Source organism: Malus domestica, chromosome 05, assembly GCF_042453785.1.
Source record: "Malus domestica chromosome 05, GDT2T_hap1".
Lineage (NCBI taxonomy): Eukaryota > Viridiplantae > Streptophyta > Magnoliopsida > Rosales > Rosaceae > Malus > Malus domestica.
This window is the reverse complement of record NC_091665.1, coordinates 43,322,332-43,337,012: the sequence shown is the minus strand read 5'-3', so window position 1 is coordinate 43,337,012 and position 14,681 is coordinate 43,322,332. Positions and strand designations below refer to the sequence as shown.

The following is a 14,681-nucleotide window of genomic DNA, read 5'->3' as shown; positions in this document are numbered from 1 at the left end:
ATAAAATGGTAACGTGGCTTAACCGTGATCACACAAAACAGGAGGGCACGGAAAGTGGAAGGGTAGACCATCCTTATCCTGGGTGCATATGTGGGACCTTCTTATGCCAACTTGGCAAGTACGAGTGATTGACCATGTATGAGGTTACCTGAAAGGGTGAAGGACTTATACGGCATGTCTACATTGCCAAAAAAAATTGGACTAGGCTACCTTGCAAATTGACATGTAATCAGCTAATAACATATTGTCACATTAAGGTCATGTCTAACCAACTTGGCTAAAGGGTCATACAGCTAAAAATAGCTCGAAATGACACGAAAATCGTCTCCAACCTAGGGCTAAGCCAAAGGGCTTGTGGGCCTCACCAGGCCCAAACCCCTAAATCAGGCCAGTTGGCTGGTCATTTCAGCCAACCCTCCAGAATGTCAAGCTTGACATTTTGCCAACCCTCCAAAATGTCCAGGTTGACATTTTGCCATTCCTTCAGCGCAGCTCATTTGAATGCCAATGGTTACTTGGTGTAGCTAGCTGCTGTTAGGTTACCGTGGGAATTTGCTTTTTTTTTTTGGACGATTTTAAAAAAAAAATCTAATTTTGTTTCCTATAAGTACTTACACCATTCCTACAACATTGAAATTTGAAAATAAAAAGTGTCATGTAGATAAGAATCTGTTGGCCCTAGAAACTACCAAGCCTACGTGGCGCGCAGGCCAAGTAATCTATAAGCTAACTACGTCTTTCGGTGAATGCGGGGCGTGCCAACTCGTCGGCCGAGCTCGGCCGAGGAGTAAATTTTGCTGATATCGCGTTGGGTGCGCGGCTGACTTCTGCGTCTTGCGATTGCGGCCGAGAAAGGAACGCGTCTCGGCCTTTTGGGCTCTCGAACCTGAAGACAAGGTTACTATTCTTACGAAGTTCAATATCAAATTCAGCTCTCAATGTGCCGAATGTAATAACTGTAACACCTCACTTTGCCGAGAAGGCTGATGAGATGACCTCGACCAATAAGGATTCGGAAATCCTTCTCGACCGAGACTTGGATAGGTAATCAACCGTCCTCGCCGCAGTGCTGTTGATGCCAACGGAAGATGCTGCGAGACCGGCTGATTCTACTGTGACAGAGCTATCTATGCCGACTTAAGATATCACCGGTTGCTTCCACAGTGTTGTTGATGCCAACGGAAGATGTGTCAGCGAAAAAGAAAGAAAAAATCTCAAGTTGTTGAGTTTGCGCATGGCAGTTTTGTATTGATTTGCAGGGGCCTTTGAATGGTGCGCAACCCTCTCTACTTATAGTGAAAGTTACACCCCTCTGCTTGGCACAACTTGATACTCTTGGAGAGTCCTAATTGGATTCTGTCTTGTGGAGTTGCATCTGGTTGTAAATTATATCTCATATCCCTTAGCCAAGGATCATATCCCTTTCTGCCGATAAACTTCCCGCCTTGAAATATGCCTATAATATGCATGTACGGCTAACCAACGCCAAGCATGCAGCTTGGCATCCTTATCTTTATGCATGCGCAAAAATCTATACCAATCCATAAACATTCACTAATAATGCAATAATGCATTAGGATTCTTTATAAATGGCTTAATGCCCCACCATCCTACGAACAAATTGGGGTTTTAGATAAAAACTAGGTTTAATAAATTATGATTAAAATCCCAACATTATCTCAATCATAATTTATTTCAACCACTTTGTCGTTCAATGGCCTAAAACCTTGCTCATCCGACGGCCTTGGTTGCTCGGGCCGCTATTGTAAAAATGGGTCCAAACAGAATCATATAAAAAATTTGCAAAACCAATTACATCTTGACATAAGGCACTCGAAATCCCATGTTGATAAGAAGTGTTACGTAGATAAGAATCATATCAAAAATTAGCAACACATGTCACACGAAATCCTATCCGGAAAAATTATTGAGATTACATAAAGATAAGAAATCTTGAGAGTTACTCATATTAATGACACATGTTACTTGAAATCCTATCTAAAAAATTATTGAGATTATATAAATATAAGAAATCCGGAGGCTTATTCATTTGGCGACAAGTGTCATCCAAAATATGTTCAAAAACCTTATTTTAATATGGTAGTTTAATTTAATTAAAATAATAAATTATATTTCGTCTATGGCTCTTTGGCCCCTCGGTTGGAGATGATTTATGTCAAATGGCTATGTTTGGCCTATGACCCTTTGATCTCCTCGGTTGGAGATGATATAAAATATGGTTTAACACTGTTCATTAAAATATAATTCTTTGCAAAGCTATAAAGCTAAAGGGAACCCTTTTACATTCATTCGGTTGGAGATAACCTAAGTGGTTTTTGCCTAGACTTTCACTAGCGAGCAAATCAACAACTACATGATTTGAGTATTAATAGTACAAACAACTAATTAATAGCCAATAACATAATGACATGCCGATCAATTACTCAATATCGAATAGTCGAGCATACCACGTAGTCAGCCGGCTTGACATGTAATTTTCTTTTGGATAATGTTAAGGAGATTCAATTTTTTTAATCAAATTGCAAACTAAATAATGTGTCAGCAATAAAAAAATAAATTAATCAACACTTAATTAATAATTCAATCATCTACAACCATATTATTTGATTTGCATATTTAATTTAAAAAATTTGTTTTCGCTAACATTACTGTTTTCTTTTTGTTATGCAACAATTCTAATACAAGAAGAATTGTTAACTTACAGTTACATGGGTTTTGTGTCCTTTGTCATATAGATAAAGAGAAATACGTAACTAAAATAAGATTCTCTTGAATCTATCTCTTATCTTGCGGGTTCTCTTGATAAGGGCAGTTGGGAGGCTTTCCCTACTTTGGTTCGGGTCAAGCGGCTGAGTGGAGCTTTCCAGAATTGTTGCTGGTCTTGGGTGCCAAGATCAGCCAATCTGACGGCGCATTGCCTTGCGTCGGTTGGTTTTTCGGAGATATGGGACTGTGTTTGGGTCGACCGGCCGCCATCTTCGATGGTTCATGTTTTGAATAAGGATGGTTTCCCATGTCCTCATTGAGAGGTGGTGGCGATGCTAAACTTGGTTAATGCGTCTTTGCTTGTATGCTCTTCATCGCTGTTCTCTTAGTTGTGCCTTGCTGGGTGTTTGCCTCCTTGTAGGCTTTCTTGTACCTTTTGGCTTCGGCCTTGGAATGCAAATTCCTTGTTCCAAAAAAAAAAAAAAAAAAAAAAAGGACACGTACTTTTGGTTGCCAAAGAAGTCCACTCATGCCACAAATAGAAAGAACAACTCAGATTCGAAGTGAACCAGGAAACGAAAAACAAACATAAATGTTAGACAGAGAGAGAGAGGAAGCCAGGAAGGAAGAGGGAAGGAAAAGAAAGGGTCTTTAGAGAGAGAGGAGGAGAGAGAGATGGGAAGAGGGGGAGAGAGAGAGAGGCAACAGAAGAGGAGGGAGTGATGGCTACAGACTTCTTCTGGTCCTACACGGATGAGCCTCACGCTTCTAGGCGCCGTCAGATCCTCTCTCAGTACCCTCAGATTAAGGAGCTCCTTGGTCCCGACCCCTGGGCTTTCCTCAAAGTATCTCACTCCACACTTTGGCTTTCCAGAAATTCAATCCGCCATTTTTGTTGGGTTTTCTTTGTTTTGCCTGTTTGTGTTTGTTTTTATCCGTTGGTTTTATCTGTGACAGTGACAATGTTGGTGATTCCAAGAACATGGTGCGGATACGATTTTTGATTTGTTTCTACAATTGGGTATTGAAAGCTTTCCGCTTTTCTGAATTATGTTGCGAATTTCGGACGCGAAGTGGCCATGTTTTTTGCATTAAATGTTAGTTTTCGCAGATAGTTTTGGGAGCCAAAGTTTTGAGCTTTCTGCACTAAATGTCCTGTTTACGCAGCGAAATATGGTGTTTTAAGATGTCATGAACAAATTGCGCATGCTGCTCTTGCGAACTTATGCTTCCTCACTTGATATCTCATTTGTGCTTTTTCGTGTGATTCGAATTCATGCTTTCTATTGTACTGGTTTAGGTTCAACAGGTGAATTTCGCAGAGTTTTGTCGATGTAGAAATTGGAATATTAGTGTTCTAGTTTGAGATGAACTGAAACGTAGATGTCTCCGTTAACTATATTTTGATTTTGTTTAATGACCTTGAAATGAAATCATGGTGCAGATTACTGTGGTTGTCTTTGCTTCAGCTCTGGACTGCAACGGCTCCACAATGCAGGCTGGCTGAAGATGCTAGGGATGGCCTACTTCTTTGGCTCGTTTCTCAACCACAACCTCTTCTTGGCCATCCATGAGCTCAGTCACAATCTCGCCTTCTCCACTCCAGTCTACAACCGCTGGCTCAGTATTTTTGCTAACCTCCCGATTGGTGTTCCCGTGTCTGTCACCTTTAAAAAATATCACCTTGAGCACCATGGCTTCCAGGGAGTAGACGGAATTGATATGGACATCCCAAGCAAGCCATGTGGTGACTAATGTGGTCACGAAATCCATATGGCTTCTCCTTCAACTCTTCTTCTATGTCCTTCGGCCTGTGTTTCTCAAACCGAAACCCCCTGGTTATTGGGAGTTCCTCAACCTTTTCATTCAGATAGCCCTTGACGTTGCCATGGTCTACTTTTACGGCTGGAAATCTTTTGCTTACTTGATCCTCTCTACATTTGTCGGCGGTGGGATGCACCCAATGGCGGGTCACTTCATTTCGGAGCATTATGTCTTTAACCCTGATCAGGAGACGTATTCTTACTACGGCCCTCTCAATCTCCTAGCTTGGCATGTAGGCTACCACAACGAGCACCATGATTTCCCCAGAATTCCCGCGAGCAAGCTTCATAAGGTGAAGGACATTGCACCGGAATACTACGGGGGTTTGGAGTCATATAAATCTTGGAGCCAAGTGATCTACATGTACATAGCAGATCGAACTGTTGGACCGTTCAGTCGAATGAAGAGAAAAAAAGGTCGTACCCAGTGCACAAGGCTCCCGCTTTACGCAGGGTCTGGGAGAGGTGAATGTCGGCTAGCCTTACCCCCATTTATGGAGAGGCTGCTCCCAAGTCTCGAACCCGAGACCTACCGCTCATGGGCGAAGGCACTTGCCATCGCACCAAGTGCGACCTCTAGTCGAATGAAGAGAAAGGCAACAAAATCTGAAAAGATTCTCTCTCCTGCACTATTTTGTTCCATTTTTTTGTATCCTATACTGGTTCTTAAAAGGGTTATTCGTTCTTTTACTTTCGATTGTTTGTAGGGTTATCCGTTTTACTGTTGTATAGACCGAAGAAAAGGAAGTTATATTTATTCATTAATTAGCAATTGGAAAAAATAAAAAAATAAAACATTTTGTTTAAGCTATGAACCCTATTTTTATATATCGAAAAGATGGAAAGAGATTCGAGGTATGCTATGGTCAATCGGCCATCCACCCTCATCTGGGCCGCTTATGCTAGCAAAAGTCGAGACATTGTTAAACCAAAAGAAGTAAACCAAGGTAGGAAAACAACATGACTATACATATGGATTCTAAGAACCAAAATATGGAACCAAAGACAAAGGACACGGCAACAAGACTTAAGTTTCTTCTCCCCCAAGCATCTGGTGACAGTGAGTGGTATCATCGGTACTATGTCAACCAGTATCAGACGGTACTAGGTTAACTGCCAACTCCATACTGTCATAGAGCTCTAGTATCTTTGCTCTCTTCACTTGATTGACTGAGAAAGAGAAACAGAAAGTGATGCATCAAATGTCAAATCCATAGAAAGAAGAAAATGTCGTAAAATAAAAGAAACTGAAGCAGTGAGATTGCAGGTTTAGGAGTGAATTCTTACATTCCAGTTACTGTTCTTGGCAGGTTGACCATTAGGATTTATGAGCGGGAGTCTCTCCGGGGGACACTCTTCATCGCTATCGTAGCTGGATCTTTGGTTTGGCCCTGCAGACCTTAGAGCTGTGGCTAGTACGATTGATAAACCCTGCAGATTATCTACTTTAGTCCCCATGACAGCTGATAATGTTAGTCGGAAACACTTATAGAATCAAATTATAGGAAGAAAAGACCCTCGCCTATACTGAAATAACATTCGGTGCAATAACAGTTGGGTCCAGAGTTTCTCATTCGAAAGAGAGATTTAAGCAGTTTCGACTATAGACCATAGTTTGTGAAAACCCTAAACTTTAACCAGATGGGTTTAAACTTTAAATGCGTTTTCAGAACACGGGTTGTTATTGTTAGAAAAAGCATCAAACACTTAAAACCACCTGTGCTAAGACGATGAACAAGCCTATCCACTGAAATATGTCCAATTTCGACTCGACAAAATCTTTGAAATCACTGAACTTTCCTGTCCGGTCATATGGTAAATCCTGAAAAATGAAGAACAATTAAGTCCAAGCAAAAACAAGGCGATATTCTAAACTACTTTAGCATGCAGAAAAGAGGGTTCAACACTGGGTGAAAAAGGCAGGCACACTGCCTTGGCCAACTGGCTTAACTCACATCTGCGAAAACGAGGACTATGGTTTACCTTTTCCCAGTCTGAATTTAAAAGTATATCTGCAGCCGCTGCAAACTCCAATAGAAGCAGCAAAAACATGATCAACATATACTAGAACTTGTTCAAGGTCAACATGAAAGGTGTTTCTTCAGTACAACCGGGTGTATACGTCCCCATAAGTATCTCCCGTGTCACTCGACACAAAAATACTAATAAGGCAATATACCCCTGTTACAGGTTAGAATCTCTTGAACATAAGATAAATTCGAGCTTGCAACACCTATGTACAAAACCAGAAAAGGATACAAAAGAGAGGCAACAGCCATGCGTAAACTTTGCAGCAACGTGACCTATACATGTTATTATGCACACGGTAAAACCGGCGCCAAGAGAAGTGCATATAAACCTACAATTTCAAGAGAGGGATGAAAATGGTAAATGATAACTACAATTGATAAAATAAAAAGTAGTCTGGCTATGGACCATACGTCCATTATGTATATGAACGGACTATTGATCAATCATTTATAATGTATCGATATCATTTTCTCCAACATAAACAATTACTACCATTAATATACATAACCCTTCGTAAGGGGGATCCGACTAAACTGTAGTTGTACGAGATTCATATCGACACGGTATCAACTATCAAGAGAGTGCTTACCATGGAGGAACAGCACTATGATGGTCAAGGGGCGAACCGTCAGAGTCCCTCAGCCAAACTCTAAGCATCCAAAGGCCATACATAATCATTGCAATTCCAACCATTCCCAAAAGTGAGTTCATAGCTTTCAGCAGTGACTGCAGGCAGATTCTTGCAATTGTTGCCGCCATTGTAGTAGCTAGCTAGTGACTACCAAAGCTTTTCAACTTGGACAAAGTAAGAACTCCAAATTAAAGTTTACAATTAAACCTCAATCCCTTGTTCAAGACCGCTTCTGAAATGCCTGAAAACGCTTTCCAACAAACAAAACCGCTTCAAAGTAAAAAACTCGAAGCATGCAACGTTTAAGTTCGATGTTTTTAGTTCCTAAATTCTTCTTAATGATTAAGGGATAGCGGTACCACTTGAATTCTGTTCAAGACAATTGGCGAGAAGTGCCGAGTAGGAAATTTCTAAGAAAGTGAGTAATGTGTCTTTTTACTAAGATTTTTGTGAGTAGATTTTGTCCTGTGATACTGATATGTTGGTCTATTCCAATCCCACACGTTATCATGTTTGGGGTGATATCCGCACACCTTTTTTTGTCTTTCACACACCTCTCTCAATTTTTGGCCATCATATTGAATGAACTAAAAATGATCAAATTACAGAAATTATCATGAGGTGTGTGAAAGGTCAAAAATGGTGTGTGGATAGCAAGATCCAAATGTTTAACTTGAGGTGGCAAGAATAAAGTAATTCTAAGGAAAATAATCGGTAACCTTGCTCATGTGCGTATTTTAGTATTAGTTACCTTAGGTTTTAATCTACTCACACTTTCGACATCACCATCACTTTATGGCTTCATCATTTTTCAAGTGTCGGGTAGCACAGGTCAATTTGGCTAGTTTGCGGTCTGTCAGTTTGGTACAATATTTGTAAATATCGGACATCTAATCAACAAGTTGCTGTGGTGTAGTGGTTATCACGTTAGTCTTACACACTAAAGGTCTCCAGTTCGATCCTGGGCAGCAACAGGCCTTCATTTTTTTTTATATTCCTCATTTATGCTTTCAATTTTTTATATTTTTCTTTCCCTTGCTATTTGAATTTATTTTTCATTTTCCTTTATTAAAAAACAAACAAAAAAGGATAGGATTAAAAACACAAAATACCAACTTGATGAAAGAAATAAAAGTAATAACCATTCCGTTACTAAATTTTAATTAAATATAATAACTTAAAATTCTTTCGACCATTATTCTTCTTCTCTATCTACAGCAATAAAACCCATAAACGAAATAATTATCAAACTAACAGTGAACGAATAAAATTTCAAAATTTCTTCAAACAATCGCTTTCGATGAAGATAATTCTACCAAAGTTTTAATAAGCAACCGTTAATATCCTTTGGTACAAGCTCCAATTCCAAAACCGAACACGACGGTTCGTAAAATCATGTCAACCAGTCTAAATCCAGCTCGATTTTGCACATTGCAATTTCAAAATTGCATATTCCATATCGTAGTGTGTAGATATATACAGCCAAGATATGCGCAGAAAATTGCATTGATCCTGCAATTTTCCACTGCGGTTGCCATGCAAAGTTAAAACTCCCAAAGAGTTATGACTTTGCAAGCAATTCCAGCTATAAGAACAAAACTTTTATATGTAACAGCTCCAAGGATCTTAGACCGAGCATTTTCCGCAGCTGCGAGCTTTGCCGGAATTTGTTAACCGATAACAGCCTCTTACTGCCTTTGACGTCCAAGATATTCTCGCATGTGCACGTGGTTTTCTGCCTTGACCACTAAACGCATCTTTTTCGAATTTACATCCTCCCACAGCAGAGCATTATAGCCTCGCGCAAAGTCAGACGCACCCTCGAGGAGTTCCTGGCAGTTATAAAGGAAAGATCTTAGAAAAATGATAACAACGAAAAACAATATACACGCATCAATTTTGGAAAGCGGATTGTCACCCTCGTTGGAAATTCATCGTAATAATAAGCTGGAGTCATCTCAACCCTATTCAGATCTGTTTCCCACAGCCTAATCTGCCAGATACGAGTGAATTTGAAAACGTCAGAATACCAACATGCATGGAAGTCGCTTACAACATAACATAATAAAAACTATCCAATTCAAAGAACTCTGTTATATTTAATTTTATAGAAGAGCATAGATGAGCTTGATATTGGACATTTTTTTCTCCATCGGAGTCAAGCAAATTGAACTCTCAAATATTTTGCTGAATTCAAATATGAAGATAGAGAAGGATCAGACCTGATCTGTGACATTCTCAGGTACGGATGGTACTCTCTCTGCAACGCGTGGATGTGCATTCTGCTGAAGAAAAGAAATTATCTGCCAAAAAAAATATATAAAAAAATATTAGACTTCCAACATTCCAGAAACAGTTTCAGCAACCCTTTCTCCCATGTGACTTGGGAGGATGTGCGTGTGTGCATACAGAAAGATAGGTACTAGCACTTGAAGCCTTTTCCATAAGCACACGGGGATATACGCTCAGTAAACCAAGAACTGAAAAACCCTAAACTGTAGAGAAAAAATAGCAACTAAAATGAAGGTCATCTAAAAATCTACTGCATAAAGAAGCATAAGGGCTAGACGGAGAAAAAGCCAAGAAAGACTACTGAAGAAGAACATCTTAATTTTTAAGCTTGTGAAGCAAAACATCCCTAGAAAGGCTGTATCTTTCTACTCATTTGTTGTACAAGAATTGCGGCAGTTATCTCAACTAAGTATACCATCGTTTTCCCACGACTCTCAGACAGCTTGAGGAGGACTAAGTATAGCCAAAATTACTTAAGACTTATACTGAAAAACTAAAAGTAGAGTAACAAAAAGAAAATATTTGCCTGTTCTCCAGTGATGCCATTTTCAAAAGCACTATATAAACTTTCTTTTGTTATTGCTCCAACGATAAGGTTTGGAAGTTGATATTCTACCCTGCACAGAGTAGAAAAAGAAAATTTTAGTAAGAATTTTAATAAAAACTTAGCTCAGAAATTAAAAAGAACAAGAAGTATTGTATACCAACACAACCAAAACAATGACACCCCCACTGTAGCTAAATGCTAACTCTCCCCCCTGACCCTAGGACGAGAAAATTCAGAGGCAGGAGATCCAAAAATGCATTTATAAGCCTTCAGCTTGATTTTCTTCTACCATCTTTCTTATATGCATCTCTTTGTGCTTTCAACAATTTCTAGGCCATAATTAAAAGGATATTCAAACAGCATGCAATAATTATTTCATGTGTCTCATGACTAAAAGAAAACAGAAACTGCAAACTGTACAAGGCAGTTGATCGACCAATTGGTCAACATATACCTTGAGAAAAGACGTAAAATTTCACAATGTAATTTAGATGTTGAGTAGGCATAGAGTCTGAAGTTTGTTTCCACAACAACAAATCCCTGAACAAAAATCAAGTAAACAATTCGTAAGTAGCATGTATAGCCATGGAATGCACTCCAGTTTTCTTGATGATAGAGAATCAGTTGCAGAATAACCAATTTGCGACAAAGCTAGCATGAGTACAAATAACATACCTGTTTCCTCGATGATGAGTCTGTCAAGCTAACTGATAGATTAGTAGCTAATTCAGTAGGTATAAACCAACTGTCTTTCCTTCCCTGGATAAGTACACAAAAAGGCAGCAAATTAAACTTGATGTTAGGATATGGTTAAACTATCATCTGGGAAATTATCAGCACATGTACAACCAAGAATAAATCAGAAAAGTATAACCTGCTGAAGTTTGATCAGTCCCAAATCTGCAAGATCCTTGATTATATTCTTCTGCCTCTCATTCAATGTATTTATGTTATATGCCTTGCACACAAAATAAAAAAAATAGAATCAAGAGTTGAGAGAAAAATTCCAGGTACAAACTTCCCATGTGGAAGGAAACGCTTTCTACAAAAAGATAATGAATTGAATTCTATCAAAAGTTCTTATGGCAGCATTTACTGCAACACTATTTATGTTTCAATTGGAAAAAAAAAATATTAGCCACAAAAGAAAATAGGGAACTTTAACGAAAAGCACCCGGTACTGTTCACTTTAACGAAAAACCACATTTATACACTAAAAAGTCAATCCTGGTACTATTCACTTTACCCTTTATTTTGTCCTTATCATTAAAACTCAAAGTTTTCAAGCCCTTTTCATTAGTTTTCCTAAGAAAATATGGGGAAATTCAATAAAGCACATGCTACTGCAAAAGAATAGTCATGTATACAAAGGCATATAACCAATACCTCGCCTGTAACATGAAAACTAAGTTCTAGCAGGAAAGAAATCAAATCTGCAGAATCTAGCCCACGCTCCTGCAACAAATAAAATTGAGGAGAGATGAGATATAAGATAAAACTCTTGAACACAGCTACTGAGAAGAAAAACTTAAGTTGCACTTTCTTATCATTTTCATCTCAATAACTTAGTGTATGATAATGGTCAACATCACAAACAACATAGTCACATTGTACTTTCAACTTCTAACTCGAGTCCTCAAGGAAACACATTAGGTAAAATTTTCCTTATTTCGTTTGCCCAAATGGTTATAATTAAATTCCCTTGATAAGTTAAACCATAGGAACACACACACACAATAATATAAAAACGCTAAAAAGATTTGGTTGACAATATGAATCATTAAGCCCCAGAAAGAAAAACCTTCAAACCGTTCTGCAACATTTGATCATAAATCAGTTCCACATTTTCCTTTTCTAGTACTTGATAAAATACTTGGAACCGTAATAGAAGCTCTGACTTCAGAGTATAGAGTAATGACAAGCAAAAAATATCAGGTTAATGGTCTGGAAAGGAACCTACAACTAATAATGTAATGAATCCATACCTCCGAGTTAGAGATGTACTCTCTGATGATGTACCAGAGTTGCGCGTTTGTATCCATCAACTGTGGTATTCACATATCAGAAATAATTTCGAGTAAGAATTAAGAGAAATCAAACATGCTGCGTGCAAGCAGTTGAAGCGGTTTGCATACCAAGAACTGGAAACCACTGTCAGTTAATCTTGGAGCTTCTCTATCCCTGTACAAACAGAAATTGGAAAACCCCGATATCAGATATGAGATGCAATGTTAATCTTTTCATATGTGCAAAAGAAAGAAAGGCTTGTGTAGCAGGAAAAACTAATAACAAAAGCAAGGACCTTTGACTCAAAAGACCCCGCTGGAAAGTTTTCATCATAGACGAACTGATGTTCGATGGCCTCTCACTTTGAGATGAGTTGATAAGTTGCAGCAAGAAACACTGATATTACATGATAGAAAGTCATAAAGAAGAGCAAACCTAAATTATAAAACTTCACAATAAGAAGTTATAAAAAATAATAATATACAACTATACATCATAGTCACCACGGTACACAAAAGGCACACAAAATATTTAAAAACAGAATCATAAATTCAAAAAGGTAATAGATGCATGGGTCCATACCTCCCATTGTTCTAGGGCAAAAGCCTGAAGATCCTCCAAGCTTGGGAGCCTCACTGTGATATTTGAAGGCATTGGTTCTCTCGGCAAAACTACACTGCAGTATAAAAAAGTGAAATAATGAACAGAGGCCCTGAAACTTCTGCATGAGTAAACCCTATACATAAACGCATAACCCACTATCTTGTAATTACTTTGATCCCTAAACCTCATATACACACAAATAGAAGTAAGTAGGGGGCGCAAAACTCACCCGTGTACCAGAAGCTTCTTGAGATTAGTCTGAAATATAGGATTTAGTGTGTAGGTTGTTTCCCTCTTCCTGTCATAAAGTCAAAAATGAAAACAATATAAATAAAATAAAGATACCACCCAGCATCAAATTTAAAATGTTGTTCTGGAAAACCATAAAAAAAAAAAGCTCGAATCACCTGTCCACAGTTTCAGTAAATATTCTCAATTGAATCAGCCGATCAATTGCAACTCTATGCTTCGAGACCCCATCAGGAAGCACCCACTCCTCCATTGACTTGGCAGTCACCGGAACTTCAATGCACAACAGTTGCAAGACATATTTCTTAGCCAACGGTGGCAGAGACCTGAAAATTGCAGCTCTATGATTATTACCGAGCTAGTTCATATACACTTAATCAACAAACATAAACTAAAATACAACCCAAAATAAACAAGTAAATAAAACCAATACGTGAAAGCAACTCGAAACCTAAAAATTGTACCTACAGCTACATGATTATCACTAACTAACTCATCAAAGATCAAAGTGCATAGAGATCACAGAGTCGTTCATATGCACTAATAAAAAACACACACAAAAGAACCCAAAAACAAAGCTAATGTGCCGCAATGACAAAGAAAACCGAGACCCGAAAATTGCACCAAGATGATTATTCACTTGCTCACTCATCAAAGACTACAGGCTCAGCTAGTTCCCTATGCACCCAATCAACAAACACAAATTGCAAATAAAGCTAATACTCGACATTGCAAAAGCGAAGAAAGATTGAAGTAAGAAAAGCAGAAAAGGTGGAGACCTGAGAATTGCTTCGCAGATGAATGCATTCTCGTATAGCTTGTCGAGCTTCATGGCGGGCAGGGCGGCCACCATGTCCATGAAATTCTTCGCGATGATCCTCACCTGAGGCATCTTTTATCCAATCCAATCGGGGGTTCTGACCCGCTCTGAGATTCTAGGGTTTTTCCGAGCTTCAAGAATCAATCACCTCCAAACAGGGGTTTAAGAATTGAAATTAAATTCTAGGGTACAAATTTTCAGATTGTGTTTCTTGCACGCTTCTGTGTCTTCAGTGGGAGTGTGACTGAAGGTCGACAAAGTGACGTCGTACATGTGATTTTCTCCGATGATTGAAGATCGCCGGATCTTCTTCGCTTTTTGGTACGTTTGTTCTGGTTTCTTCGATGTGCTTCTATTCATACGACCGCGCCTTTTCTCTATACGACGGCGTTTTGGATTGAATCATGACTTATTTTTCTCTGTTGAACCATCATTTAATTTTGGAGTAATAAACCAAAGGAATAAATTGTAGCAATTGTCATTTTCATCAACTTCGTAAAAATTTTGTAAAAATGAATTATGTTGAAATGGCCATTGCTACAATTGGGCTCCCTCAACTAATTAAAATGTGTAGCTATGGTTCTTTTCATCAACTTCATCAAAATTTTGTCAAAATGAGTTATGTTGGAAGGACTATTGCTACAATTGGCTCATTCAACTCATCAAAATGTGTAGCTATGGTCATTTTCATTAACTTCATCATAATTTTGTCAAAATGAGTTATGTTGGAAGGATCATTGCTACAATTTAGTTAAAGTGGAGGGATCATTGCTTGAATTGGGTTAAAGTTGAAGGACCAATGATAATGAATTTTTAGTTGAGGGACCATAGTTGCATGTTTTGATGAGTTAATGACCAGTGGTAATGGATTTTTAGTTGAGAGATCATTGCTTCAATTGAGTTAAAGTTAAAAAATCATTACTACAATTTACTATAAACCAAAGTCTAGGA

The 14,681-nt window shown here is 38.5% G+C and overlaps 2 protein-coding genes, 1 non-coding gene and 1 pseudogene across 3 annotated transcripts; 2 read left to right on the top strand and 2 right to left on the bottom strand.

Annotated features, from left to right (window-relative positions):
- The first annotated feature begins 5 nt into the window (after positions 1-5).
- LOC103408926 (sphingolipid delta(4)-desaturase DES1-like) lies at positions 6-5,311 on the top strand (annotated as a pseudogene).
- Positions 5,312-5,347: 36 nt separating this feature from the next.
- LOC103408850 (tetraspanin-19-like) lies at positions 5,348-7,624 on the bottom strand. The gene is made up of 6 exons (XM_008347666.4): positions 7,171-7,624; positions 6,810-6,909; positions 6,534-6,614; positions 6,268-6,372; positions 5,838-5,981; positions 5,348-5,720 (listed from the first exon to the last, which is right to left on the bottom strand). The coding sequence occupies exons 1-6, from the start codon at positions 7,338-7,340 to the stop codon at positions 5,709-5,711; spliced, it is 612 nt and encodes a 203-aa protein (XP_008345888.1). The 5' UTR covers positions 7,341-7,624; the 3' UTR covers positions 5,348-5,708.
- Positions 7,625-8,113: 489 nt separating this feature from the next.
- On the top strand, positions 8,114-8,186 carry TRNAV-UAC (transfer RNA valine (anticodon UAC)). The gene has a single exon. It is a non-coding gene; the product is annotated as a tRNA-Val (tRNA).
- A 321-nt stretch (positions 8,187-8,507) lies between these two features.
- On the bottom strand, positions 8,508-14,145 carry LOC103408851 (general transcription and DNA repair factor IIH subunit TFB2-like). Its single transcript, XM_008347669.4, has 15 exons — positions 13,690-14,145; positions 13,069-13,236; positions 12,891-12,959; positions 12,641-12,734; positions 12,354-12,454; positions 12,187-12,232; positions 12,037-12,096; positions 11,438-11,506; positions 10,926-11,009; positions 10,727-10,810; positions 10,506-10,591; positions 10,031-10,121; positions 9,435-9,515; positions 9,131-9,205; positions 8,508-9,044 (listed from the first exon to the last, which is right to left on the bottom strand). The coding sequence occupies exons 1-15, from the start codon at positions 13,800-13,802 to the stop codon at positions 8,901-8,903; spliced, it is 1,365 nt and encodes a 454-aa protein (XP_008345891.1). The 5' UTR covers positions 13,803-14,145; the 3' UTR covers positions 8,508-8,900.
- Positions 14,146-14,681: the final 536 nt, after the last annotated feature.

Bases quoted from the DNA above. Each gene is read 5' to 3' on its own strand.
- LOC103408850 (XM_008347666.4), bottom strand. From the start codon at position 7,340: ATGGCGGCAACAATTGCAAGAATCTGCCTGCAGTCACTGCTGAAAGCT. The intron at 6,910-7,170 runs GTAAGCACTCTC...TTGAAATTGTAG, and splicing joins CATAGTGCTGTTCCTCCATG to GTTTATATGCACTTCTCTTG. The intron at 6,615-6,809 runs GTATCCTTTTCT...AACAAGTTCTAG, and splicing joins ATGGCTGTTGCCTCTCTTTT to TATATGTTGATCATGTTTTT.
- LOC103408851 (XM_008347669.4), bottom strand. From the start codon at position 13,802: ATGCCTCAGGTGAGGATCATCGCGAAGAATTTCATGGACATGGTGGCC. The intron at 12,735-12,890 runs GTGAGTTTTGCG...TTTATACTGCAG, and splicing joins AAGAAGCTTCTGGTACACGG to TGTAGTTTTGCCGAGAGAAC. The intron at 11,010-11,437 runs GTATTGGTTATA...TTTGTGTGCAAG, and splicing joins GTTTTCATGTTACAGGCGAG to GCATATAACATAAATACATT.